This window comes from Corvus moneduloides, chromosome 5 (genome assembly GCF_009650955.1).
Source record: "Corvus moneduloides isolate bCorMon1 chromosome 5, bCorMon1.pri, whole genome shotgun sequence".
Lineage (NCBI taxonomy): Eukaryota > Metazoa > Chordata > Aves > Passeriformes > Corvidae > Corvus > Corvus moneduloides.
In genome coordinates, this window is record NC_045480.1 from 40,491,781 (window position 1) to 40,519,621 (window position 27,841).

The following is a 27,841-nucleotide window of genomic DNA, read 5'->3' on the forward strand; positions in this document are numbered from 1 at the left end:
GTATATGTTACTGAAACAGTGTTTGATATTCAATATATAACACAAACTTTCTATTTCAAAGGTGTCCTTGAATGGCCATTTTGGACAAAACTCGTTGTGGTGGCCATTGGATTCACAGGAGGCCTGGTCTTCATGTATGTGCAGTGTAAGGTTTACGTCCAGCTGTGGCGCAGGTTGAAAGCCTACAACAGAGTGATCTTTGTTCAGAACTGCCCAGACACCATCAAAAAACTGGAGGAGAAAAACTCCCCGTGCACTCAGCCCTCGGAGGTGAAGGACGCGGTGGTGGTGCCAGTAGCACAGACAGGTACAAACTCTCAGCTGGCAGCGGAAGAAGCGACATCGGAGGTCATGCCAGTTTGACACGGACAGCATTGCTTCTTCCTCGCAGAGTAAGACGTAGTGTTTGCTACACTACAAGTGCTACAAGAAAGTAGAAATGACTGTGCATTTTTTCAGTTAAAAAACCCCCAACCAAACAACAAAATAATACCCCGTACAAAAACCAAAAGCATACAAGGAAAATGGATTCAGCAAAGCAACTTGTTACTGTATGGAATGTGACCGTTCGTGACGTAGTTTCGCAACTAGTCAGCAAGTGTAGTGGAAGTGTAGAAAGTGCAATAGAGAACAGGTTTAACAGACAATGCCAAACCAATGTGACAATGTACTTTTTTTTCCTAACTGGGCTGGCTGGGAAAGTAGAAAACAGAACTGTTACAACAATTTTGTTTACAGAAGATGCAAAACCTTTCATCTGTTTACTACTAAAAGTTGTATTTGCTATTTACCTTTTCAAAGATGTGCTTCAAAGGGTACCAGTCCAGTTATATGCATTAACAGAATTCCAGAGAGCTGTATTGCAGCACTCGCTCTCTCAGCCTCGTACAGTAACACCTTCATGTGACTGTAGCGGAGCCTCAGTGTTTGGGCAGCTGTGTCAACTATGGATATCTGAACCAGCTGGTTTTAACTATGGCTGAATTTCTGAAAAGTAAGCAGTTCCAACCAGTATAAACTCATGTCTCCATAAGCTACAGTCAGTCTTTTTAAATGTCAGTGAAGTAAGTACAGGAAGGAGAGAGTATGTCGATATGCATTTAGAAGAGCAGCTCTGCTGTTTATTTTACTTTATAGGAGTGAATTAGACATAAATTGGATATGCAAAGTATTGAGGCAGAATTGTAAATTTAAAAAAAGCAGTTTACTGCAGAATCACACAAAAATAAATTGTCTGTTATCAAAGGTGTGGAAAAGGATGACACATAGTAAAGATGGAAGCTATTTTTGGTTTTATTTTTTAAGATTCATGATACAGAAAGGTAGATGTAAGAGAACATACCTACCTATGTATCTTAAGAAAACATTAGTTTTTATCTCCTTGTTCTAAAAAGTTAGTTTTTATCTTCCTGACTGAAAAAACCAAATCAATGGTTTCCTTCTGTACAGGTAAACTTAAGGTGTTAGAGATTCAACAGTTCATTTGTTAACTTCATGTTTTGAGCACTGGCATATAAAAATGAAGTGTGAATAGCATTAAGAGGTGCAATAGATAAATGAATGTAGATGTAATACTGTGTCCAACAGGGTGAATTATATAAAGAACCAATTTTGTGATTCACTTTGCAAAACTGTGGTGTTTACTTCAAGGACATAAGAGCAAGTATTGACTTGGAGTAGTTACGTACTGGTGTGGATGAGTCTGGGCCCTGAACATATATTTAAAAAAAAAGTTGAAAGTTCTTTTTTTAATATTGTATTTAGTAAAGGAGGAAAAGCAAAAAACAGCAAATAAAGAACCAGAGTAATAAGGACAGGAGAGTAGAGATTCACTTAAAGTAGGGCTATCTGCCACAATTACAAGTGAACTAGAATTCTACAGAAGCCTTGAAGTTTCTACTGGTAAATTTTCTCTTTCTACACTCACATATTTACAGTGAAATAACAGATTCATCCCATTCTTGCAAATATCCAGGCTGCTGGGCCTAAGATGTATTGGAGTTTATATACTAGGTATTCCTTTGTGAATGTTTACTGGCTTAAGGCTCAGGGAATACTAGAAGTAGCAGTGTTAGCAAGAAATGTGTCTTTAATCAGATTATTATATACTTTTGTATTGGATTTGCTCTTGTAATTTGGCTGTGACTAAGTGATTGTTATCTGGCTAGACAGGACACAAAATCTTGGTGCTTGAATGGGTCCTTATTATACATCTATACTTGCTGTAAGTTACTCCAGGTGAGTTGGATTAATGTTGAAATTTCTTCATGTAATGGCACGCACTTTTTATATAAAATAATTTCCCAACTATACAACTGCAACTTCCAATTGTAGCAGCTTCTTATTTGAAATTACATACAAGAGAAACCAAATCATTTCTCCATTTAAAATTGTGGAGGAGACTTCAGAAGGTCTTCAGAGCATGATGACATGACTAAGGAATGTCTTGTAACTGCACATGCTTAAGATAGTCTGCAATGACATGGTTTTCAAAAAGCTACTTGAAAGGTAAATCTCATTATATCTGAAGTGAGACACTTAAAATTACTAACTGCATCTGAATGTTTGGAAAGATGTTTACAATAAACCTGAGGAATCGGCAAAATTTACCGACAAGGAACATTATTATGAAGGATAATTAAGAGCTTTCTGAAATAACAGTTTCTTACTAAGTGAAAGTAACCCTGCTTCTTTAGCCAGCTTGTTCTTTGACTGCTGTAGCACCATGACCCCATTGAAAGTACTTTATCCCCTCTTTTGTCAGTTTACTGGAGACTAATTCAATTGGGGTTTTTTTCTTGAACAAGTACAAAATTCACCTCAAAGAAGAAAAAACCTGAAGATTCTGAAAGCAGAACTGTAGCATCCAACAAGATTTTGCATTTTTTAAAAAATATACTGAAGAGTCAGCAACACAAAAGACAACGTGCAAAATTTTATACTAATGCCTTCAACTTCAAACACTGTTCTGGCACTGAACCATATATGCAACTGAGTTTACACTTAATTAAAAAAAAGAAAGGAGAAAGACTTCAGTTGAAATTCCTCCTCTCCCTTGGAAATATTTAATGTGGACAGCAGGAAAAGGAGCAAAATGGGACACTGTTGAGATGGACAATGAGACAAGTCACCAGCAAGAGAGATTTCAGCTGGCTTGAAGCAGCCTTTAACCTTTTAAAGCATTACAGCATTAGTCCATGCATCCCTTTCTCTTCTTAGGTACACTGGATTTTCTAGAGCTTTCAGGGATTTCATGCAGGATTGGAATTTGTTTCTGAAGCAGGGTACAACCTCTTCAAGAGGGCAAGGAGCTATTCATACCACCATGCCTTGGATTCTGGTCTTCAGTAATAAGAGAAACTAGACAGATCCTTACCAACCAATGCTTTTTCATTCCCACACAAAGTACAATTTTCTGTATTAATTTATTAACCACAGTATTCTAACCTGAAAAAAAAAACTAAACAAAACAGTGTACTGAAGGTTATAAGAAAAAGTCTAAAGACTTTTCAATGAAGATGCCATCTCAAATAAAGAACTGTATCAAACTCCTGTGTAGCCACAGTGCAGCTCTGGCAAATATGCTGACAGTGGAATTTGGCCTGGCTAAACCTACAAGGGCAGAACCTGGCTCTGAGCTGCCATTAGCAAGAACAGCTTAATCTGCATTCTTGTTTAAACAAAGTTTTAATACAGGTAGGTGAAAGTAATTTGGTGTCAGGTCAGATCTGGATGTTTAAACAAGATACTCCTGTATTCACTCCTGTGAACATGCACATTTATTTTCCTGTTTTTAAGTTACAAGCATTATAAAGTTTATTTCAAACTGGCATAAATATACCACTTCTGACTATCAGTAGCATTACAAAGATTCTTGACTAGTCCAACTGTGCCATTCACACAGTGCTATCTGAAGGTAGTGTTTATTTTTGTTGTGTAGAAAAAATAACAACTCCCCATCTCCAGAACAAACAGTTAATAATTTCCAATAATGCAATGAAACTTACACTCTGATGAAAGTATTTTACTGTGTATAATATTTGGAACTACGAGTTTGTGTTACTTGTTTAACTCCCTCTCTTTTGCAAAAGAAAAAGTGTATGTTTTTGTGGGTGAATGTGTACTGGAAGACAGAAGGCAAGGAAAACAAAAGTAATGTATCTGCTTAATGTTGTGAAAAAATGTATTTGTATTAAACAAATTACTCAAACCACTGTAGTATTCTACATTTGTCACCTTGTTACATAGAGCATCACATGCTGAACATGAATTGGCAAGACCACACTCTTGCAAGAAAGATGAACAATATATTCTGCTACTTACTTAATACTGATAAACCTGCTAAGCTGCAAGGGGCTACTTTTGGGTACCCTGCCTTGCAGAATGCTCAGGAAAATAACTTGTAGTACAAAAACACTTGAAAAGAATTATAGTTACTTAGCTTGCAGGCTTCAACCCTATAAAGAAGCCTAGAGCAACTGGTTTTACATCCACAGAATAATGGACAACTAGTACTGGGTTTCAGCTCCAGGAGAGTAAGAGGATGAAAGCTTCCTAAGAAAAGCAGTGCCTTGGAACAAACTGTTACAGTGATTTTGGAATGTCCAACACATAAAAGCTTTAAATATGGACTGGACAGTTAAGTACTTTAAAGCTAATCCCAGCCCAGACTGTCAGCATGGATCCTGTTCCTTTTTGTATCATTTTATACTTTGACTTGGTGAGGTTTTCTCCTTTTTAAAAACCCTAAGGACATTTTCTAAAATGAAAAGGAATATTACATGTTTGCATTATAAAAAAGCCTGTACATTTTCTGAAGTGTAAAACCAAAGAAAATATCTTACCTTGACTAAAACAGAATGTTCCAACCAAGGTCCAAATTTAGTTTTCTACAGATCCACCTACCCCATACCTTTCTCCTAGATGGCCAGCTGGGGAGACAGTGGGCTAAGTTTCAAAATACCACAATTCTAGCTGGAATAAGTCATCATATGGCTGATGATTGGTAAGAATATATGTTCAAAACACAGAAGTAGTGTTCTAATTAATTTCATTCCCTACATCCAAGGCTAACCATTTGTTCACTTTCTTAAAGCTGCCCTAACTAGCTCACTATGTAAATAAAAATGAATTCACAATTCAAGATACAATACCAAAGAAACAGCATAACCAAAGAAGTTATAGTAATAAAGATATATTAATTTCTGTTTATTAGCATATGGAAAAGTGGAGCCAAATTTGGTTTCAGAATTAAGAGAGTAGAGGTGTGGGTCCCTATGCCCTTTTTCTTTGCACACAAGAGTTTGAATCTCTTATGAAGGGTACCATTAGAACACAAAACATGTTTCTGTTCAGTTTGATGTCCGTGTACACACATCCAAGCCAATAAAATATTAAGGCTGTTCTGCATGAGCTTTCCTAAAAGTCAAAGAAATTGTCAAAAAACTTGCCAAAAATACTGACTGGTGTAGCACATTTCCACTGCCTATGACACAGAGCTAAGAAAATAACCTTGATTGAGAACAGAATGATTCCAGTCTGCTGGAGAATGTGGGCTCTGGGACAAATACTAACTGAAACACAAGACTTCATTTTTTTTTTTTTTAAACACCTGGAAGATAAGAGATATAAAACTACAGTAATCAGCACTATTCCAAATAAAAACCAAAGAAGAAAGGTCACAGCAATTTTTAAGTGTGTTAAGTAAATTACTAATAATTTGAGGAAATACTTCTATAATGAAACATGGATCACTACATCTGTGTATGCACATGCCTGGGAATGTGGCGAACAACATGATCAACAAACTTTAATAATGGCACACAAACAGCATAGAAGTGAAAAGCAAAGTAGCAAGATTTAGATGGGGTCATATTAAACTCAGAAAAAAGTTCACAGCTCACAGAAGAAAGACTGCTACTTACAGGAGCCCCGAAGATACAGTCAAAAGAACAAATCAGTCTAGAAATTCAGGCAAAGGCTTTAATGAATCTTCAAGTGCCACTTTACCTCTAAGTTTGCTACCAAATTTTGAGAGCTGGGGAAAAAGAGTATTTCATTAAAAAGCATGGGTAAGATTTTTTGAGCACTTTGTATCTTAGCAATGGACATTATCACTTTATCAGTTTTCAAATCAGCATGGTACTGCCTTGGTTAATTGTGTGAACTCGAGTGAGAGCTGCCATTAGTAGGATGCTTCCATCTTTATTTAGAAAATGCTTCCATTTTTAAAGTAATGCTGTCATTTTAGTCTAATAACTTGATTAGTTTTATTTTTCCTTTGTAACAGGTAACTAGTTACATATTACACCCTCCATTTTAATGAAATTGGACAGTATTTCCAATCCAGCAGTCAAGGCTTAGGGAAGTTGATTACAGGACCACTATGGTAAGTATATCACCATCAGCTTATTTTCAGTTTCATTACAGGAACTCTCACAGGACCTTACCAGCTGTTTTTAAGACAACAGCTTAAACTGTAGTGCATAAATCACAACACCGCATGAGCAGTGTCTCTTACCTTCTGAAACACTTCTTTTGGGGAAGCCTGGAATCCAACTATAATGAATTTTTACTCTTGAAAGAGCTATAAGATAGAAAGATAATGTATGCATTGTATCACTGTGAGACTGACCAAAGAAGCCAATTTGACATAATTCTGTACTGCAGGCATTTTATTGTCCTTTATTAGAAAACTAAACCTGGAAGGTTCCTTAAGCAGAGAACTTTTTCTGATGAGGAAAAAAAATATTTTTTTTTACTACCCTTTCCTATCTGCCAGGTGTCTAGCAAACCCCATTTTAAAAAAAGTTAAACTCTAATATACACGTTTTTGATCCCCAGACTCTGTCCTCACATATGGCAGTGTAATCACAGAGATGAGTAAATATGCTATTGCACTGAAAGACAAACAAAAAATCATGACACTCTATAAGTATATTCCCTTATGAATGGCTTAATTTGTTTCCAATGCTAAAGAATTGTAAATTAATTAATTTACATTTCCTGCCTAGAACCAGCTTTCAGAACATCAGCATCTTCTGCTTGGCTTTGGTTTTTCTTTTTCTTAAATCACATTTGATTTGTTTACTATGAAAGAAAAAAGTAATTATTTCTACTGGACTTACAGTCAGCTGGTTCTTTCCAGCTGAGACCATCAATAGGGTATGTTTCACAACTAACAATTCAGCTGCTACTGAAAGTTTGAATGTAATTCTGCCAGTTCCTTAGAGAAGTCTTAGCTCTACTCCAAGGTTGGCTGAACTAAAAGTATAACCTAGTAAGAACACTGCAACGAATTGGAAAGTACACTAAAAAACCCTCTTCTTATATGAAAGTGACTTTATGTGTAAAAATATTACTTTTTTGTTTGAAGTGTTGTATATTTAATATGAGCTCTGATAATTAAAGAAACATGAATTTTAACTGTTACAGCTTTGAGTTGAAAACTAAAAAAGCACAGGAACATTACAAAACAGTACCTGACAAGTTAGAATCAAGAAATCTCTAAAATTAATCCTTTACTAGAAAAAAAGACCTGTAAATTACAGAGAATTATAACACAGAACTAAACATTAAAATCTGAAATCCTTAGCTCCAAAACAACAGAATTTTAAGGTGTTCTCCACAGCACCTTTGTGAGAACAGAGAACATCACATAACCATTTCGCATTCCCACTGTTACCAGCATCTACTTTCTAGATTTTAAAGAAACAGAATAACAATTCAGAACTCCTGAGAGCATTCGTCTTTTTTTCACCTGTAGGGAAGAAACTCATCAACATACAAAACTCTAATAGCTGGCTATAAAGCATGACTGGTTTATGAAATTAATTGAAGAGATTCCAGCAGCTCATCTGTGAGGCAAAAAACTCTCTCTACATGCCCCCCACTCCAGTTCTGCCAGGACAAAAAAAACTCTCAGCACAGAAATTATAAATAAATAAATACATACATACATACATGGCTTTGGGGGTTTTTGTTCTTTCCCACTGCCACATTAGTATTCTGCAACAGCTCATCTGAGAAATTGGTCTTGCACATCATCAGTTTAAGCCTAGATTATTTGCAATTCAAATATGAATACCTGACAGCTACATATGATTTTTTCTGATAATTCAGTGTAAAAAGTTCACATGCAGACACTGTTTTTTCATTACTTGTGCAGTAGGTTAACAAAAGAGTTTAAAAGCCAGCTAAACAAGCAATGAATATATGGATTTCAAGGGAGAAAATGCACAAAGTCAAAAAGGTCTGATCTATAAACATGTTCTTGTGGTCTGAATGAAAAGTGTTAAAAAAAACATAATTTCAAATATTTGACTATCACATTAACCACATTTTTAAAACATCTTATTACTGGTTTGTTTCAAGGAATATAGAATATATCATTCTTCATAACTTTGCATGACAATCTTTTTGAAGCATTCACCAGGATGTCAGCCTAATATACTGTAATTACTATGACACCTTCCAGTTATTATCTGCTCATTTTCGATCCGTATTTTACAGAATGTCATGGGAAAGTGACTCAATGTTTCTACTTGCAATTTCAAACATCAGACTTTGTATACAAGCAAGAATTCAAAATGAACTTTTGAAAGGCAAAATCTGTCAAAGCACTGAAACAACCACATACACAATTTTAATTCAGTCCAATTACCCTGGCTGAGTTTCTACCACAGTTTAACACCTCAAGTTTTATAAATCAAAACAAGATAAATTCCACCACCCAGCTCAATTTAACAAAGACATAAAAATATCAAAGCCCTGCCCTGAACTTTAGCACACATCTCTCAAACACAAGCACAAAGCAGTGATGTGATGGCCTGGAGATGTGCCTGGTGTCAGAGGGTAAGACATAGAGTCAGGTTTACGACTTGCAGTCCTCCTGAAGATGAATTAGATCACCCACCCATGCTCCAAGTCTGTTAAATTTATTCAGGTTTCTCTTTAGATTAACTTAAGGACAATTGTTAATTCTGTATAACCTAAACAGATTGGTTTCCTAAAACGTGAAAGGATAGCACAAGCCCATTTGTAAAGAGGGAAGAACTTAATATACATAATAACAGACTTAACACTCATCAGTAACTCTTGCTGCACAGCTATGAAAATACACACCTGGATGTCTGTAAAGGAAATCTGGGAAACCCACGAAACTATTTACTATGACAAAGACTTGATTGTTTAGCACACAGAAGTGTACTAGGGATCACATATTAGAAAGATCATCCACCAGGAACAATTATTTCCACATAATTTACAGGCATCTGAGCTGTGACTACTACCATGTGTGCAAACAGTTCAGCTGAACTGTGACTTCTGTGCCCAGACAACCTAATATACAGTGAGCTCTCCTACTTAGTGCCTGCTGTGAAATTATCCCTAGTTTTGCCCTTGCCCTTTCTTCCTCTGATTTTTATTCACTTTACAGCTTTTAAAGTGATGATCTGCTAAGAACTTCCCTGAAAGACACATTTAAAAGCACCTAAAGAGTTGCTTCATAAAGCAAGCCTGCTATTGAAAAGTCCTAAGCAGCTTCAATTTAATTCTCAACAGACGGGTTGGAAAAAGAATATGGACTAAGATAAATTTAAAAACAGACTGTAGGGACTTTGAATGGCTTTTGATCTGAATTCTGCAATACAGATTGCTGAGGACAGCAACTCTTTCAAAATCTCTTGACAAAACATAAAATACCTTATCTTATTGAAGGATTTCCAGCTATGATCCTGACATAGACTCTCAAAGAAAAGACGGTACAAGAGAAGAGCTCCTCATGTTTAGCAGATTATTGCAATTACCACAAAAAGGTAAGGATTTCTGACCACAAAGTATTCCAGTCTGAATCCAGGCAGAGAAAAGGTACTCATCTAGTTGGGATTTCAAGATATAAACTTACACAAGTAAGATTTTAAGTATTTATTTATAGTAAAAAATTTTTATCCAAAAATATACAGCTTTACCCAGTAATAATGTTTACTCTTTACCACAGGTACACAAATCATAAAAAAAGCAACTAGCAAAGCCTTTAGAAATATAGTTAAATTTTATTTTTGTTTCCAGTGATAATTAAAATATGTTTCTTACAATTTGTTTCACTATTTCAGCTCTTGAATCAGCTGGTGCTCCTCAGGGCCCACCTCTTCTCCTTCATTCAAGTCTTCTTTTGCTTCTTCATCTATCACCTCAGGATGACTGCAGGCAGCATCCCTAGCTGAGAGCTTTTTCATTTTGATGTTTGGGAGTTTCCTCAGATCACCATCCCATTCTCTTAGAGAGAGAAAAAAACTAATGAAAACCAATTACCAAGAGAAAGGAAGGAATGGCAGAGTTAACTCACATATCCTCAGTGAGGCTGCTTTTCTAAGTTATCCTCTCTCCTACTGTGGTATGAATAAGCACCACAGATTTCACCTGATTTTGTACACTACAGAAGCTGTAATTTCTCTATGAAGAAATACGTACTTTCAGATGTGATATTCTGAAACAAAAATATATTGTTCACTTTATTCCCACAGACTTATTGTATCCTCAGTTACTTTTGGCCACCTGCTTTTAGGTTTGTCTCATTCAACTTGCAGTCTGGTAAGCAACAGAAAAGCAGGTCAGAAGAGTTTCTTCATCTGGATGCTTGATTTACATATGTAATATCACGTGTACATGAGTCCCTCATGATTTATGGTAAATGTTAACACGTTGTATGACTGACTTCAAGAGAACACAAAGTGTTCGTTAGCATTAATTCACATGGTCAGTGTGTTATTTCCAAAGGCTGGATGAAGGAGAAAAGGTTGTTTTAAACATACGTCAAACCCAGTACTCACTTAATAGAATGCTTTCTTGATTATAGTAAGTGCACTTCATGGATAATTTTTCCCAAGGGCAAAGACAGTGTTTGCCAATTGTAAGATATGTTTTTGCTCTACCAAGGCAATACAACAATGCTCCTATCTGATGTCCCAGTTCAAGAAGTCAATTGCATATTTATAAATACAACAGTCTTTCTTTGGGATTTCTGGCTTTATTCCAACATCCTGTATGTATGCCTTCTGGCTACATACCACCCCTGGGAGTCAGTGATATATCATTCTTTGCAACATAAGCATTCTTATATTTTTTTTTTTCATGTATTTCATTTGATAGAGCTGTCAGCAAAAATGTTCATGCAGTCTATTGCCAGGACATACCAACATGCTGGCCCAGATGAGCCAGTTTCACAGCTCCCGGATCTTTTAACTGCATGCAAGTTGTACATTCATTGAAGATTTTCAACTAGTACATGCACAATACCAAAATTACTGTGAACAGCTGAGGTCAGCATTTTAGGTAAAATATTATCTAAGATAATGAGAAAAAAAGTTACTTAAGTTAAATAAATGGCATTCTAACCGTTGACTCTAAATCTTCCAATATTTTAATTAATAACTATCACCAGTGTTTAGCTTGTAACAGCTACGAAATGCCAAAATAGTAATGCCATACCTATTCTGCTTTTTCAAATGACAAATTCCTTGGCAGTTTTGCATCAGTTCCTTTTTTTATGAAAAGAGACATACAACAGGTGAACTTCAGAAACACTATTTTGCATAAACAGATTATTAGTGATAATAAAAAAAATTTACCTGAAAAATTTAAGATGCTTTCTGTTCATAATGTCTGGGATTTCTAATAGGAAAGAAATTAATTTCTATTAGATCTGTTACATTATTCAAGTGAGTTTCATTTCAAAGGAAGAAATGTGAGCTAAATGGCCTCTAACCAAAATGGCTACACACCTCCTTTCCATTGCAACCAAATGGTTCTAAAAGAAACCTGCCATACGTATGTATACAAAACCACCACTCATTAAGTGTTGTTTCACTCTAATCTGCCCCAAGAGATCTATCAGCAAGAATCTCAGCTACCCTCACCTTCAGGGCCTGGCCATAACATAAAGTACTGAACACAGAGAAACTAACATTCCAGTTACTGAAAATGCCTTTTAAATACTGCAGTAAATGCAACAGAACACTTATAGAGACTGTTGGCATCTGTCTCCTCTCAGTAGTTCATGTTCATCTTGGTTGAACAGAAACAAACACCAATAATTTTAATGACTGAAAGTTTTCAGTCTTTCCCATTAACAGAAATAAGTACATATACTCATGATAAATCTGTACTACCTTTGGTAGTAAAAAGAAAGGCAAATGTTTTGTATTGAGACCTGTGGGACAGACCATTTTGCTTTTTTCCTCCTGGAGTAGCCAAAATCTTCCCATTAGATGTGTAACATATAAATTTAGGCAGATTTTTACATAGGATGCCAAAGCTGCTTTGCCTCAATTCAGTGTCATTCTTTTCTTGGTCGGTCCTGCAGTGTTGCAAGCGGCCCATGTTTAATATCACCACTAATTTATGGAGATTTATGCCTTAGGAGCCTTGACATCTTTCCACAGTATAGAACACCTCATTACTGGCTATGAACTGGACAGATTTCACAGCCAGCAGGTTTCTCAACAAGACAGATGTTTTCTACCTCTGTAACATTAAATCCACTTTATTTTACCTCTTAAAATGGTGACATTTCAGCAACTTTTATATTGTCCTTGAACAAACAGTTCTGCCTTTGTTCATCTATTAATTTGCTCAAGTCTTAGAGTAATAAATGAGATCATGCTATCAATGCAGGATTATGGATGATTCTGCTCCTACAAAAGGTAGGATGATGATACCTCTGTCATTTATCTTTGTGGCCAGGCAGTCCTTACTATTCAGAAACCTATTCCCTCCTTTCACACTTGGTTATAAAGTTACCAGTTGAAGAACAATAGAACGTGCAAAATGTTTTGATAACAATTACAGTGATTTCTGCAGGCTGCTTCTCGGTAAACAGAGGAGGTGATACTGCTCACAGCTGAGCAGGGCAAGGCAAAGAAACATTTACCCTAATGCTTTTTTAGTCTGCTGATTCCTTGGTTTCAATAAACATCCATGCCACGTTAGGTGCATCCTTCTCAATAAAGCCTTGAAACAAAGCCATGGTTGCTCTTGCTTTCTTTGCAGTCCCTTGAACTGCACTCATGGCAAGCACAGTGCCAAACGCTGGAACATCCAAGCTTCCACAAGAGAAAGAAGTTCTTCCCTTCTCCCAGGTATTTTACAAGATGCAATCAATGCTACTCCGTTTGCCTCTAGTAGTGCATGTAGTGATGTAAACAGTGAGTTTGGCAGAAGTGGCACCACGCTGAGATTTGTATTTGTTCCTTTTATCAAAGCACTGATTCAACATACAGTTCAGTGTTCTTGTCAGACAAACCAGGACTAAATGACAAGACTTTCAAATCCAGCCCTTTCACTTGCTTTTCTCTCTTTTTTTTTTTTTTTTTCAACATTTAATGGGTTTAAGTCATGCAGGATCTTTTCCAAAGGGAACATTCTAACAGTTTTATCTAGCCCATCATCCAGGGCTCACCAACATCATGAGAAAGCAGGCACTCTAAAGAGAGAAAATTCTGTGACAAACCAAGATTTGGCACTGAATTCATCTTTACTGCTTTGGCAGTGGCAAAATTTTTAATCTGCACTTACATGTGTGTTTGCAGTATGTTACACAATAAAAACTACTGAGTTGCCAGATTAAGATTAGAACTGTGTGTAGAAATAAACTATATACAGCACAGTAACTGATTTTCTAAATTATGCTGGATTAATAACTCTTGTCCAACTCAGCTGCATCTCCTTAGCATGCACTGATGCCATGGTTTTTGCTGCTGCTTGTGAACTCCTTCATTTGCTTTAAAATGTGAAGTCACAGGAACATGTTTTTCTGAACTAAAGATAGAAAAAAATGTAAGAAATACGGCGCAGGAGTTAGTGGGAAAGAAATGAAGACAGTATTTAGGGGGAGTAGATTATTGTCTGGCCTTTCTAAGACTTGAGTATTCAGCAATTTATGTGCTTTAGCAAAACAGCAGTGATGATGCCTTAGGATTTTAGCTTCTATATTTTTCATATATCTGTAATCCTGTAATTCTTTAGTGTATAACTCTAAACTCCCTATACAGTTTTAGCTACTGCTCTCCCATTTTGGTCAGACAAAACAATTCCTCTCTAGGCCTGAAACTCAAGGACACCTTACTGTCTCAGGCCCTGAGAAATGTAAACAAAAGTGAGTTGAGGGGGAGCAAACCTGGGGTTAAGTGACTTCACTACCTGAAGCTGTAATTGGAGACTTAACCCCCGATATGCAAATGAACCAAACTTACAGAAGTATGGAAACCCGTGACCCCATCGTCCATTTCGGGTGTAGCCCCTGGGTGGGCTTCGTCTGCCCTAATGTACCTGAAGACCCTTCCATAAATATAACTGCTTTTATTCTCTTAATTTTGTCTAGCCTCTGTTTTTTGGTAGTCCTAACAAGGCACAGTGAAAGATTTAAGTAAACATTTTTTAATGTTTCTGACCCTTTCAGACAGTTCTACTTTTCTTTCTTTTGAGGAAGAACAAACAGCCTGTTAAAAAGAAGGAAAATGTAGATGCTCTTTAGGCAAAGAACCGTTCAGTTGTACAATAATGTTCACTACAGAAAACAGAAGCTAACAAACAGTAACAGAAATTACATTAGCAGATACATGGAAATGATACAGCTTTCATCTGAATTAAATTGATTTCCCTGTAATGTGAAGCCTCCAGAACTAACTAATAAAGGTATTTCGTTTCAAAAGCCACTTTCCCCCAAGATTAATATTATGCATCTGAGAGAACATGCAAGGTAATTAGAAGCAAATTATCAAAAATGGATGATATTCAGATGAAGTAATTATGATGCTTTTCCACTGAAAGCATGCTAACTCTGGGTTACAAATAAATAGATAAATATCTAGCATTGCCTTTCAACAGCTTTGCTATAAACATGTAAGACCAGATTAAACAAAAAACGCAAACACAAAAATGAAAACAAGAGGAAGAAAACTGCAGTAAAACTATGGTAGATATATTTGAGGAGTAAGGACAAGGAGCTGCTAAACCTCAACAATCTCACTGATAATGTTCCCTGTATAGCTACTGTTTGTTTAAAAAAGACTAAAATTTATATATTTTAGGATGCCTACCACTTTTGTAAACAAATTTTTACATTTTATAAAGAATTAGTTTTTCATTTACATGTATCTTTGACAGGATAAGAGGAAATGCCCTCAAGCTACACCCAGGGAAGATTCATGCTGGACATCAGGAGAGATGTTTTTTCACTGAAAGGGTGGTTAAGCATTGGAACGAGCTGCCCAAGGAAGTGGCAGAGGAATCAGCAGCCCAGGAAGTGTTCAAGAAATGACTGGATGTGGCACTTGGTGCTATTAAGTTGACATGGTGGTGCACTTAGTTGACACAGTGGTGTTTGGTCAAAGGTTGAACTTAACAATCTTGGAAGTCTTTTCCAACTTAATTGATTCTATGATATAAAGAGACTGCATCCAATTTTAGTAGACTTCCCTAAATGAAAAGAATACATATTATGCAGTCTCTTCATAGCAAATGCACACACATCCAAGAAATAACTGAGTTCAAGAATGGGGGGGTGGGGGGAGCCCAACAAATCTAAGTCAGTTATAGAAGCTCCACACACTAAAGCTTCCAGGATTAATAATGAGCTAGAGGCATAAAAGCACTGTTTCCAGCTGATTTCCATTTATGCCCATCTGTAATTACAGTATTTAGTTGCTATAGTACTTAGCAGCAACTATTTTCTCTAAATGAACACTGTCCTAGACAGACAGCAAAACCTGCAGCAGCTGTGATAACAAATAATGAATGATTTGAAAGTGTATTTAATATGTGAAGTTGCACTGTGCTCTCTGAATGCTTTACTTACTAATTCTATAATAACCTCCAATTCTGCCTACAGTATTTCTAGCTTCTTCATTATTTTTATGTTGTGCTTGTGCATTTGCCATCTTTTTCTCTAGCCCTACTGCTTTTTTCTGTCAGTTTTCCACAAAGCAGTAAGGAAAAAAAGAACTAAAACTTAAAAGCAAAAAACAAAATGAATACTTTCTACAACTGAGCTATTTGATAACAATCACAGCATCTATTTTCCTATTACTTTTTTTCCCCTCCTTCTAAGAAATCAAAGATTACACATGAAGTCATACAGATATTCCTAAATTTCTCTGCCTCTGCAGGCTGCACTGGCAAATTTTAAAGTCATTAATAATAATTTTTTCTTTATTTGTACAATACATATCAGGGTGTGCTGATTTTGCTGGGGTAGAGTTAATTTTCTTCACAGTAGCTAGTACAGGGCTGTGTTGTAGATTAGTGCTGGAAACGGTGTCAATGAAAACAGGATGTATTCATTATTCCTGAGCTGGGCTTGCACCAGGAGCTGGGAGGGGACACAGCAGGGACAGCTGACAGGGGAATATGATACACAACCCAAACCTTGCTGTGCTTTGTATCCTAACTACAAAATAATGTCGATTTTTCATGTCTTCCATGACATACTTTTACTATTAGAAGGACTGATTATGACTAGATAATACTTTAGCATTAAAGCCAAGTTCACCACTCAGCTTCAACATGTATATCATTGGTTAAACCAAAACACACACACTTCACTGCTTGACTATCCTCAAAACAACTCTTCACTTTTTGCACTTTCTTTATCCCTTTGTCTTTCTTCCTTATTTCACCAAACTATTGCTGCTTCCCTTCGGCCTAGTTCCAGCTGTCAAATGAAGGTCCAAACAAGCTGCTGAACAGTTTGTATTCAAGACAGCTGCATTAAAAGCTCACTTTAGTTTCAAAAATAGGTTATGTATGCCTGCACTGAAAAGACAGTACTAGCAAAGATGCACAGAGACAAAAGCAGAATATATGTCAGACCTCCACAATCTTTTTTCCTCCTTTTCTTCGCCCTGCCCCTCCTCCCAAACAACTCTGCAAGGCATAAGCACCTAGCACTTAGTTAATTTCTTTAAAGAGAAAACTAAGGACAATGCCTAGAAAGTTTGCCTAGATTCTGGCCTTGTGAGCAGGTGTGAGCACAGAATTCTTTCTAATGCATTTACATACCTATTCCATAGCCCTCATAGAGTTGTCTTTCACGTTCTATTGTCTGCTTGATGACAGTTTCCCGTGAACCATGCTGTCTTCCTTGTCTGCCTTTAATACTGTTTTGTAATTCAATCTGCTCCAATTCAGCATTGAATCGACACATGTAACTGAAAGAAATAAAATGCATTATAGCCAGATGCAGTCATGCAAAAAATTGCAAAACAGAATTACTCTGATAAATTATTTTACTAATTGTATTTATTTCCTAATTTATTTTCTAAATTTGAGATATTTCTTAGACTTGAACAACTACTTTGATCTTCAAAGTGGAAGCTCCATTTGGAACTTCCTTTAAATCACACGTGGCTTCCAGAAGAATATTTTTTTAATTTGCCTTTTTTTCTTTAACTATGTTTGCATAAAACAAAACTACCTCATTATTATAATTCACCTGCTCTGGAAGACCCATGTTTAATCTGAGTGAGTTAAATTCCAAACTTTTAATTGCTGGATTTCACCACCTCAGTTGTATCTTCTAAAGCAAAATTCTTCTTTGGCATGTGTTCTACATCTCTTTGCAAACTTCCAACTCAAATCCCAAGAGTAAGCTTTCACTGTCTTTGAAATATCACTAGCATTGATGAGCATGTAGAACATGCTGTTCATGAACAGTGTAGGAAATATGTCAGAGCTTCTAAAGCAAACTGATACAATACACCTGGCTAAGAATACGTGTGTATCCCATGTTATTTAGCTAGCAGGTGAGAAACGGTGACAAGCCACAGGCATTGAAGAAGTGAAGAAATAACAGTAGTGAAGAAATAACTGAGTTTTTTCTCATCAGATTAAAATTTGGTAGTTCCTGCCCTACAAATTGACCCACCTGACTAGTGTTTAATCTTCTCAGTGACGAAAATCGGAGACTAAAGGAGTAAGTAGTGTGAAAACTGTGCATTCAGGTGTCACAGAATAATGCAACAAGCAAATGCATGTGATTACTACTGTCCAAATCATTTACAGTCCTCCACACACTACAAAACTAGGGATATACTTCAATGATTTAAAAAAAGAAACTGTAACACATGACTTATTTGAATAATTCTAGTATGACTATACACATTTCTCAATATATGTCAGTGGTAACAAAATCAACTACGTGATATTATAAAAAGCAATATATAAAAAGTCCTCCTCTGAGTCATCATCACTTTGCAGATCTTATACTAAGAACATTATTTTTAAAGACAAGTCAAGCTTTTAAATCTTGTTTTTAACACCAGTCTTACTTTTCAATTAGCTCGCCAGCTTCCTTCTTTGTGTACTCGATTTTACTGGGGTCAAGGTGACTCTGAAACCATTGCAGTTTTTCTCCTACAAGAATAAACTTAACATTAATGATTACATCACCACTGTAGCATCAATACAGATTAAAGTTTCTCAATGTTTTTTAAATGCCCCCCCATTTTTCAAGATTTTGAATGGCATCATAGACTCTGATACTGTGGGGACCAGATATGAAGGTAGCTGCAACAGAAACATTCCCACATGATTTCAGATTTATTTTATACCTTCCACAGGAAAAAAAAATACATTAAGCTTTGTTTTACTGGAAATTAATTAAAATATCACCATATCAACTGCTTAGGAAGGAAACTAATAAAGGGGAAAAAACCAACACAATGGCTGAGTAAGAGTTCTGATCATCACAATTTTTAAACAGATCAAATTGAAAAGGTGCAGATAAATCATAGGGAAGAGAAAAATATTCCAGGTTGTGTCTCAAAGTTTTGAATTTACTTGCTAGCATAATGTGTCTTTTAACCTACATATATCATCTTCTTTTACAAGCAATTATAGAAAGCATGGAGGCCAAATACAATAAATATGTGTACAGATGTACAAAACACTAATTTGGTCTATATTACCCTTTTGTTGGGCACAGTGACTAAAGACTAGCTATGCTCAGCCCCAAATTCAATCCTGTATATATTAAGTAGACGTCAGGTATTTCAGTATTTCAACCAAGTCTATTTGAAGATTGCAGAATCAGATTATAGAGAAAAAAAAACTAAGTGGACATCTAAAAAGTTGATAAAACTTAAGACTCTCTACTAAGAAGCTGAATACCGTACTCAGTAATAGAAGTTTCTGCTTACCAATAATACTTAAACGTAAAGCTTTGTCAGTCTTCAACCTAGCAGAGAAAAACCAGATATGTTAGCCAGGAATGAGTACCATATAAATAATGACCTCAATTTTATTCTCAAAAAGTGGGTTTTTTCAGTCACAATGAAAGTCAAGGTAAAATTTCAAATGGAAATATTTGACAAATTCCAAACAATGTAAAACTTATCCTGTTTCACCCAAAACATCTACTTTTTGGTAAAACTACTATCTGAAATTTGTCCAGTTTACCTATTAGTCTTAACAGTTTCTTGGAAGAAATAAGGACGCAACATTTTTCTCAGAGCACAACGAAAGGAATTTCACCAAAGAGCTGCATTGTCACAATTTCACTGAGTATTTCTGATATTCTTCTGGCACATTTAATGAGTTTGGAGATTTCACTGCACTGCACTCTTGCAAATCAAGCATGCAATGTGAAAAATACCATTCTATTGCCTAAAAACTTAAAATAATTAAAGTTTGTGCTTAGTGAACAGTAAAAGTTAATGTGTTAAGAAACCAAAGTTAACAACATTATTAAAAAAGATGAAAAAAAACCCCAACTCTATCTCATAGTACTTTTAACTCCACCTCAATCTCTGGCAAAATACTCAAGGTCTGCTGTACTCTATGGGATGTATGTACACAATTTTATTTGGGATTAACTGTTCTCCTAATTAGGAGTTCTGAAAAGAGACAAGTTCTCCAACAGGATATCCTGTGCCTTATGCTCTTTTCTCCTCAAGGTGTCAGATTCGATCTGCATCAAAGGATGTTGCAATGTTCTGTTGTTTCCAGAAAGGAAAATAAGACATTGTTGGGGTAAGTATGAAATTTGTCACTGGAAAAAATATCTTAGCTATGCATATTCAGTGTATATAATCAAGGACCTCTGATAGAACTGACTTTTTATTATAAAATAGGCAAATTGGTAACAGGTTAAATAAATCATAAAGGATATAACTGACGAAGAATAAATAATGCTAAAAGTCACCACAGTTCAGAGCTACTGTGCTCCTTTATTAAATTCCTTTTACTCAATAAAATTTAATGAGCATTTTCGAGCTAACTGAAGTAACTCAGAGCACAGCCTGTCACCTATCACAAAATCTGGGATCAAAAGATAAACCCTTACTTTCCAGAGACAAACATATTGTGTCACTTGTCCACAAACCTACATTATTTAAATAAATATCAGCTTTTTCAAGAAGTACTTCATCCTCTGAAGACTGTCTAAAAGCCATGTAAAAGCAAACGCACAGCATGCGGGAGCTGCTAAGAATTCCACTAACATATTCAAGAAATTTTTCCTGCTATGGATACTCCAGCATGTGCAGAAAAAGCCTTCAATAAAAGCTGGGCAGGCTTTTATTCTCAGAGGACTTACAGCAGGGAGCTTTGGATGGTAACTGTCCAAGAAAAGGACACATACTCTGCTTCAGTGGAACTCCACATCAGCAATCCCTGCCGGGAACCCTGCATGGCAACACTGCCAGACATCAAGAAAAGCTGCCTAAACAGAATCATGTCATGCATCTATGTTCTGAAATACTACAGATTGCCATTTGCACCTGCTAGGGTCACTAAAACATTTATTTATCAATGCAGCAAAGTATAGAACCACCATTTTCTTATGGAAGAAAAACCTTCAGTCTCCTGGTGCACACAACTACTTTCAGTATGAGAAATAATGAATGATAGGCTTGGATGTTTCCTTATTGTACTTTTCACAAAAACCTCACCTCAGTGACTGCTACAAGACAATAGTGTTAGCAGTGAGGCTAATCAAATCAGGTGAGTCAAAGAAACTTCCTCTCATCTCCTTCCACACAATGAGTAATAGCTTTTGCTCAGGGGAAGGACAAGGATACAATCTTGTGGCAGGCTGTTGTCTCTTGATGATTTTCTCCTTCTCCCACCTCCCAGAAATCCTCTGCTTAGGCACTGATTACTAATAAAAATAAGTAGCTTTCTTGATGTCTACTAGGTACTTAAAAAGTAAATTCTACCTGTTCCTTCAGCAGATCTTTATCTGTGATATTGTATTCAACTGTTCTACTCTAAATACTAACAATGAATAAGTATTTCCCAAATCAGTTTACAAACTCAGTATTTTTCCCTGGTAACATCCACACATACAAATGCCACCTATGGCTCTGAAAACTAAGACAGGCTATTCACTAAGAAAGAAAGAAAAATTAATGGTTGATAAGACGTATTTCATTGTTTCAGACTGCTAAATACCTTTCATAATATTCCATACATGTCTGTTTTTGTTAGCTGGGTTAAGCATTTTCCATATGAAAATCCCTCTACAATGATGCCTTGATGGGGCTACCTAAAAAAAGAGGCTAGACAAGAGAATAAAAGCAGGTATATTTATTGAAGGGCCTTCAGGTACACCTTGAGCAGTCAAAACCCTCCGGGGCTACACCCAAAATGGACAACCGAGTCATGGGTTTTCATATTTTCGTAGGTTTGGTCCATTTGCATATCAGGGGTTAATCCTCCAATTACAATTTCACGTAATGAAGTCACTACCCCAAGTTTTTTCACCCCTTAATTCATTTTTGTTTACATATTTTGGGGCCTGAGACAGTAAGGTGTCCTTGAGTTTCAGGCCTAGAAAGGATCTGTTTTCTCTGACCAAAATGGGAGAACAGTAGCTAACAGGCTATATGGAGTTTTAGACTTACATACTAAAGCATTACAGGATATGAAAAATATAAAAGCTAAAATCCTAAGGCACCAACAAGAATTAATTTTTTTCTCTTTTGTTTCATTTATTTCTATAAGCAAAATAAATGATTTTAAAAGCTAACATTTTTTCAGTTCCTCATGAAGAATCTGCAAGAGCATGTCACATAGCATCACTGCTGCCAGAATGCAAGTAGAAGCATAGTGGGCCAAGAGAGATTAGGAGGTTAGACAAGGGAAAACCCAAGGAAAACCAACCAACCAAAGAGCTATACCAGGAGACATTGTAAGGTTATTGCTTACTCCCAAAGGTAACTTCACGCCCCATCACTGTAAAAACTCCTTAGCTCTCATATCTCAGAGCATGTCAGTTTTAGACAGGCTTATTTGTAACGAAAATGCACTGACTCCTGAGAAATTTATAATGCATGCACAATAGAAAGGGTCTATTTTGACTCGGGGGGGAAAATGACAGATAAAAAAATCCAGTGTTAGGTTTGCTTTAGCTACCAAAACCAGATAGGTATTTCTGCAGTTGCAGGCAAAAGATGACTGGTGTTGGTTCATCACTACTACAGAAGTTCCATGAATTTCCCACTATGGTCTGGTTTCCTTAAGTGTAGAAAAGTCAGTGTTCTGCTACTGCCAGTGAGGCAGCTATTGCTGTCTCATGAGAACAGCCATGTAATTATTTAACAGATCAAACAAGCTGCCTAAAGGAATAAGGACTTGCATGTAGATTAAGAGAGAATAAACTGGTAGTAATACACTGGAAGTTGTTGCTGCTCGTTAGACCTTGAAGAGAACTGAGAGGAGAGGGATGCAGGCAAGCAAAAGGTGTAATTCAAGTGAACAAGATGACTTAAGATTGTAGCCAATTTTCTAAAAGCAATTGGTCTGTCTCCTCTTATTATGGTTAAGGATTGGTCTTTCATAGTGCAGTCACAGTTTCTGAACAGTAAACTTATAACTGCTGTCATATTTCGTTATGAATGCTTGCAGTGAAGAGTGGACAATGGAGGCTGTAAAAGATTTCTGCAACTTAATGCAGAATTGCTCCCTCCTTTTTCCCAGTGTTGCATTTAAAGTGTTGAAATTCCTTGTGGATAATGTCTTTTATTTTATCTAGTTTGGGCAAAAGATACCGGAATATGCATCTCATAACTTAATGCAATTTTCCTTCCTGTATAACATAAAAAGGAACATTCACAGCAGTTATTTCTTTTTTCTCCATCCTGTAGGAAAGTTAATAAGTAAATAAAAGCCTAAACTGTCTCCAGTCCTGAATCCTGTCTCCAGACAAGTACCAAAGGAAAAAAAATAACAACAAAAACCAACCAAAACAAGCAAAACAAAAAGAAACAAACCACACAAAACCAAAATCATTGACTGATACTTCTACAAAAGACATTCTCATCCTCCAGTAACATGCCATTCAAGGCCTTCCAACATCCAAGGTAATACCTTTGTATTAAATAGTAATCAACAGATCAAACGTACATATGTTCAAAAAGTATTACTTCACAAATTTAGCCAGCCACAATTAGAGCATCTTTTGGCAAGGAAATCCACACCTTAATAAAAACAATACAGATAAACTTTATGGACTTCCAACATTCACTGACTACTCTAATCCAGTTTATCCATTCTGCAGAAATGCATGAGCCTGTACAGAGAAATGACCCCTTTACTCAGGCCTGGTGAGATCATATTGAGCATTCTGTTTCCAGTTTGGTGTCCTATTCATACTTCAAACAACTTACTTCTACACAATAACAAGCATGGACAAAAAAATACCAGATTTGTAGATGGGACGAAGGAAGAAAATTCTGCAGAGATTACAAGGCAGCTTCTCCTATTTACCACCAAAAGATGTATTAACCTTCCAACCAGAGAAAAAGGCTGTCATTCAATAGAAGTAATTTCGAAAATTGTTTAAAAACATTTAATAGACTTGCAGAAGCAATGCGAATGAACAAAACTGGTATGAGCTATTTCTTTTTCCTGAGAGTGTAGGAGTGGAAAGCTTTCCTCTATCAACAGCATCAGAAATTTGTCTTTTTCAGACCTATACAAAATGAATCCAAACCTCAGCATTTTATTACAGAAACTGAAAGCTAAGTAATTACAATAAAAAGTTTAACACATATTTAATTACCAATATTTAAAAAAACATTTACCAAGCTGATCATTTAGATAATAGAGATTCAAAAGAAATTGGAACCCTTAACGAGTCTCTTAAAAACACTATGGAAAGTAAAAAAATACACATTATTCATGTCTTTCCAATTGAATTGTTCTTCAAGCCAAGACAATAGAGAAAATAGAATATAGACAATTGGAGGATGTTTTCAATGCAACTAATTTTTAGATGTATTTTTAGAACACCACAACGAAAGTGATCTACAAAGTGCAGATCTGTGAACAACGTTAGTTAACTGTTTAGGCCCCAGAAGCCTAAGATGTAGAGATCTTATTTATTTGATAAAAAAGATGAAAAATATACGATCATTTTGCTATCAAAATATGCTTTGGATGGTCAAAACTGACACACTATTCTTGGTGGAATAGTTTCCCTACGCAAAATGAAAGGCTACATCTTCTACAATCAGCCTAGATTGAAATAGCAAGGATAGGGCTTCTTCAAACACATGAGTAACCAAAGGAAAACTAAGGGTAATGTGGGCCTGTTACTGAATTGAGGGGGACCCTGGTAACAGGACACAGAGAAGGCAGAAATACTGAACACCTTCTTTGCATGGGCCTCCACTGCCAAGAGCAGCCCTCAGGGAGCTCTGACTCAGCAGACCAGGATTAAGGAATGTTAGAAGGAATACTTTCCCTTGGTCAAGGAGGACTGGGTTAGAGAACACCAAGGTAAACCTGATATCCACAAAGCCATGGGCCCTGAGGGATGCATCCACAAGTGCCAAGGAAGCTGGCAGACACCATGGCTAGACGGCTCACAATTATCTTTGAAAGGTTGTGGAGATGAGGAGCGGTGCCTGAGGACTGGAAGTAAACAAATGTCACCCCGGTCTTCCAAGAGGGCAGGAAGGAGAACCCAGGGAACTACTAGCCAGTCAGCCCCACCTAAATCACTGCATAGGCAACAGAGCACCTCATTCTGGAGGCAATCTCTATCGACACGGAGGACAAGGAGGTGATCAGGAGTAGTTGGCATGGAGTTACTAAAGGTAAGGCATGTTTGACCAACCTGATTGCCTTCTATGATGAAACAACTGCCTGGAGGGGTGAAGGGAGAGCAGTGGATATTGTCTACCTCAGCTTCAGCAAGGCCTTTCAACTTTTTGCTGTTGCAACAAAAAGTATCACTCCAAAAAGAAACATCAGCACAGGTCTTGGTATCAGTGTAACTCTAACCACAGGAGACCATCACTAAAAGATTTGAGTGTGCCATGTCATAATGAACAATCAGTAAGTATCGCTCCCTCTAAAACTAAGTTTTCTTGTGCACGTTTTTCCATGTGATGAAATCACAAATGCAAGCACTAAGAATCAAGTAAGATTAAGTCATCTCTTGTGATTAAGAGCCGTGAGTGGCTGCTAGGACACAAGGTGAAAGAGGTAAGGGACAAAGTGGTCAATTTAGCAGTAGGAAAATAATCTCCAATAAAAACTTACAATCAAAACATACAGTCAGAAAGCACAGAAAAAATACAAAGCAACAGGGAAGACTTCTTGCATATTAGGAAACTGCCCAATCCTCAACACATGCTACTTGTGAATTCTTGCAGCAGCTCTGCTGGAGGCTACATGACCCAGCTGTGGTAGCAAAGGCCCCCTTTCTAGTTAAAGCAACAGTGCAACTGCCATGGATAAGGCTGTACATCAAACCCAACAATAAAACTGCACAGTCTCTGGACCAGGAGCTTCCAATTTAACACCTTCAGACAAATGGGTATTTGGGCTCAGCTCACACTGTCCATCCAGACCCTACAATTTATATGGCATTATACAGTTTATATAGTGCTATATTATACTTAGACTGAAAATGTTTTAGTAACTTCCTAAATAAACATATTTATGCATAACAACAAGAAAGATGAGATAATGTAAAATAAAGGACAGTCTTCACCAGCTGTCTTTTCCCTCTGTGGAAGGGGGAAGTAAAACTTAAAAGCAGAAAAACAAACTTGCCATGGAACAGCAGAAAACCACGAAAGAGGAGTTAACTGTACAGTCTGACTCAGAAGTCTCCTGCAGGAAGGCTTCTGAGTTCTCTTTTCTATTAACTCAGCCTTTCAGCAGAAGCAGTTAGACCCTAAGCAGGATTCTTACCGAACTTGAAGTAAAGCCAAACTAGGTGACTTACCTTCATGTGAAATCACCAGCATCGTGCTATTCAGACTATCAAAGGCAAGAAATCTGACTTGTAAGAACAACACCGGAACTGAAGCAGCAGAACTACAGACTTTGTATAACCTGATTTAATGCATGCAACCTGTCACTTCACATGGCCCAGCGGCAGTACTAAGTTATACAGGCCTTTCTGTTATCTTATGATTATATCAGCATAACAGTCCATGTCCACTACATGCAATCAACTTACTTTTCTTTCTTTTCCTGTTTGTGCACTTCCCTTGCAAGCTGTGCAGCTTTTCTGCTGTACGGATGGATAACTTTTTTCTCTTGCTTCCCTCCTTGAGGTTTTCGTAACTTTGGCTGAAAAGAAATCAAAGATACTATGCACTAATAAGGCTGAGTAAAGTATGAAAAGGAAGACAGAAATACACATGGTAAAGACTTAAAAGGTCATGCCCTGCTATCTCAGAAAGCCCTTAACTTCCAGTAGCACATTATGAATTTCACCCACTTCAATAATAAAATTACTTGAAGTCTGTACATGCTGTAACAAAACCACTAGAGTACAGGAAATGCTGTGAGAAATCTTACATAGTGACTGCTGTCAAACTACCTACTTTGTAGAACTCTGCAGCTAGGAAACTAAGATTACTTCTCTGTACCTTTGCAGTAAATGTCCCCATTCAAGCCTCTATCAGATTGTTGCATCTGGGTTTCTGACAAGGGCCGCATGTACAACACAACAAAAGGGATTTTCTTGTTCCTCCCAAGATATCATTGGAATGCCTCACACCAGGGAGCAGACACGGGCTTTCCTTCTCTACCCCTTCATACTGCACAGAGAGGGAATAGTACTCAAGAATTTCAAAAGTTCGGTAATACTACTCTAAGTTATGCTACTTTCTGGTAAAAAAGTGTTTGAACAGAACTGAAAGGCTTTATGAAATAATATGCTATTTAACTGCGTGCAAAACAAACACCTTAAAGCAAGGGGGCTTTCCTGCATCACAACAAATAGCCATCAACAAACGGAGGCTTTAGTACGTCCAATTCTGTGTGATCGCATCAGGGCTTAGAGCTGCGAAAAAACAGGTGATGTCAAAGACAGAACTAGTGTGAATACCTCGGCAAATCTCAGGCGGCGGCACCTCGCACCTGCTCCCTACACGGACCGCGCCTCCCCCCGCCCGTCCTCCGGAGCCCCCGGCGCTGCCGGCCCCGCTGCCCCCGCCCTGCGGCCGCCCTGCCGGGAAGGCCCAGAAGGACGCGAACCCCTCCGGGAAGAAATGCAGCAGTTTCTAAACGCAAGGTCGGGTCACCGCCGGTATCGGCCCAGAGGGCCGCCAGCCCGCCAGGGGACCCGCCGCAGACTCCCGAGGCCTCTCCAGGGACGCGGTGGGGCCGCTCCCGGGGGGAATGAAGGGCCCGGGAGCACCGCGTGAGCAGCCACCGCCGTCCCCAGAAGGGGAGGCTGCGGGAGCCGCACCCCTGTCCCTGTCCCCATTCCCATCCCGACCCCGCCGCACGCACCATGGCGAGCGAGCCTCCTTCCGGCACGGCGGTGCAGCAGCCTCAGCGCTCCGGGCGGGCGGCGCGGGCGGCGCGCCGGGCGTTC

General features: G+C 37.4%; 2 protein-coding genes across 10 annotated transcripts in view; one reads left to right on the forward strand and one right to left on the reverse strand.

Moving 5' to 3' along the window:
- Positions 1-3,497, forward strand: part of MARCHF1 (membrane associated ring-CH-type finger 1) — a 230,599-nt gene extending 227,102 nt beyond the window's left edge. For 4 of the 6 annotated variants that reach the window (XM_032108626.1, XM_032108623.1, XM_032108625.1 and 1 more), the window contains one exon: positions 62-3,460. In XM_032108626.1, the coding sequence (XP_031964517.1) occupies positions 62-363 (302 nt within the window). In that variant the 3' untranslated portion in view covers positions 364-3,460. Of the gene's footprint in view, positions 1-61 lie in introns of all 6 variants that reach the window. The other 2 variants (XM_032108627.1, XM_032108628.1) reach the window with 1 other exon arrangement.
- On the reverse strand, positions 2,853-27,841 carry TMA16 (translation machinery associated 16 homolog). Of its 4 annotated transcripts, XR_004240079.1 has the most exons (9): positions 27,207-27,325; positions 26,474-26,586; positions 19,194-19,231; positions 18,324-18,408; positions 17,056-17,204; positions 11,628-11,670; positions 10,093-10,275; positions 6,521-6,586; positions 2,853-6,037 (listed from the first exon to the last, which is right to left on the reverse strand). XR_004240079.1 is itself a non-coding variant. In XM_032108631.1 (8 exons), exons 1-7 carry the CDS (start codon positions 27,246-27,248, stop codon positions 10,104-10,106), a joined length of 642 nt encoding a protein of 213 aa, XP_031964522.1. In that variant the 5' UTR covers positions 27,249-27,325; the 3' UTR covers positions 2,853-6,586; positions 10,093-10,103. The 4 variants fall into 4 exon arrangements, 3 of the variants coding, with proteins under 3 accessions (XP_031964522.1, XP_031964523.1, XP_031964520.1); XM_032108631.1 differs by having other exon boundaries at positions 2,853-6,586; XM_032108632.1 differs by lacking the exons at positions 2,853-6,037; positions 6,521-6,586; positions 27,207-27,325 and adding an exon at positions 27,757-27,841 and having other exon boundaries at positions 9,910-10,275.

Bases quoted from the DNA above. Each gene is read 5' to 3' on its own strand.
- TMA16 (XM_032108631.1), bottom strand. From the start codon at position 27,248: ATGGCTATTTGTTGTGATGCAGGAAAGCCCCCTTGCTTTAAG. The intron at 19,232-26,473 runs GTAAGTTGATTG...TTTCTCTGCTAG, and splicing joins AAACAGGAAAAGAAAGAAAA to GTTGAAGACTGACAAAGCTT. The intron at 11,671-17,055 runs GTATGTAAATGC...CTTTCCTATTAG, and splicing joins CTATGAGGGCTATGGAATAG to AAATCCCAGACATTATGAAC.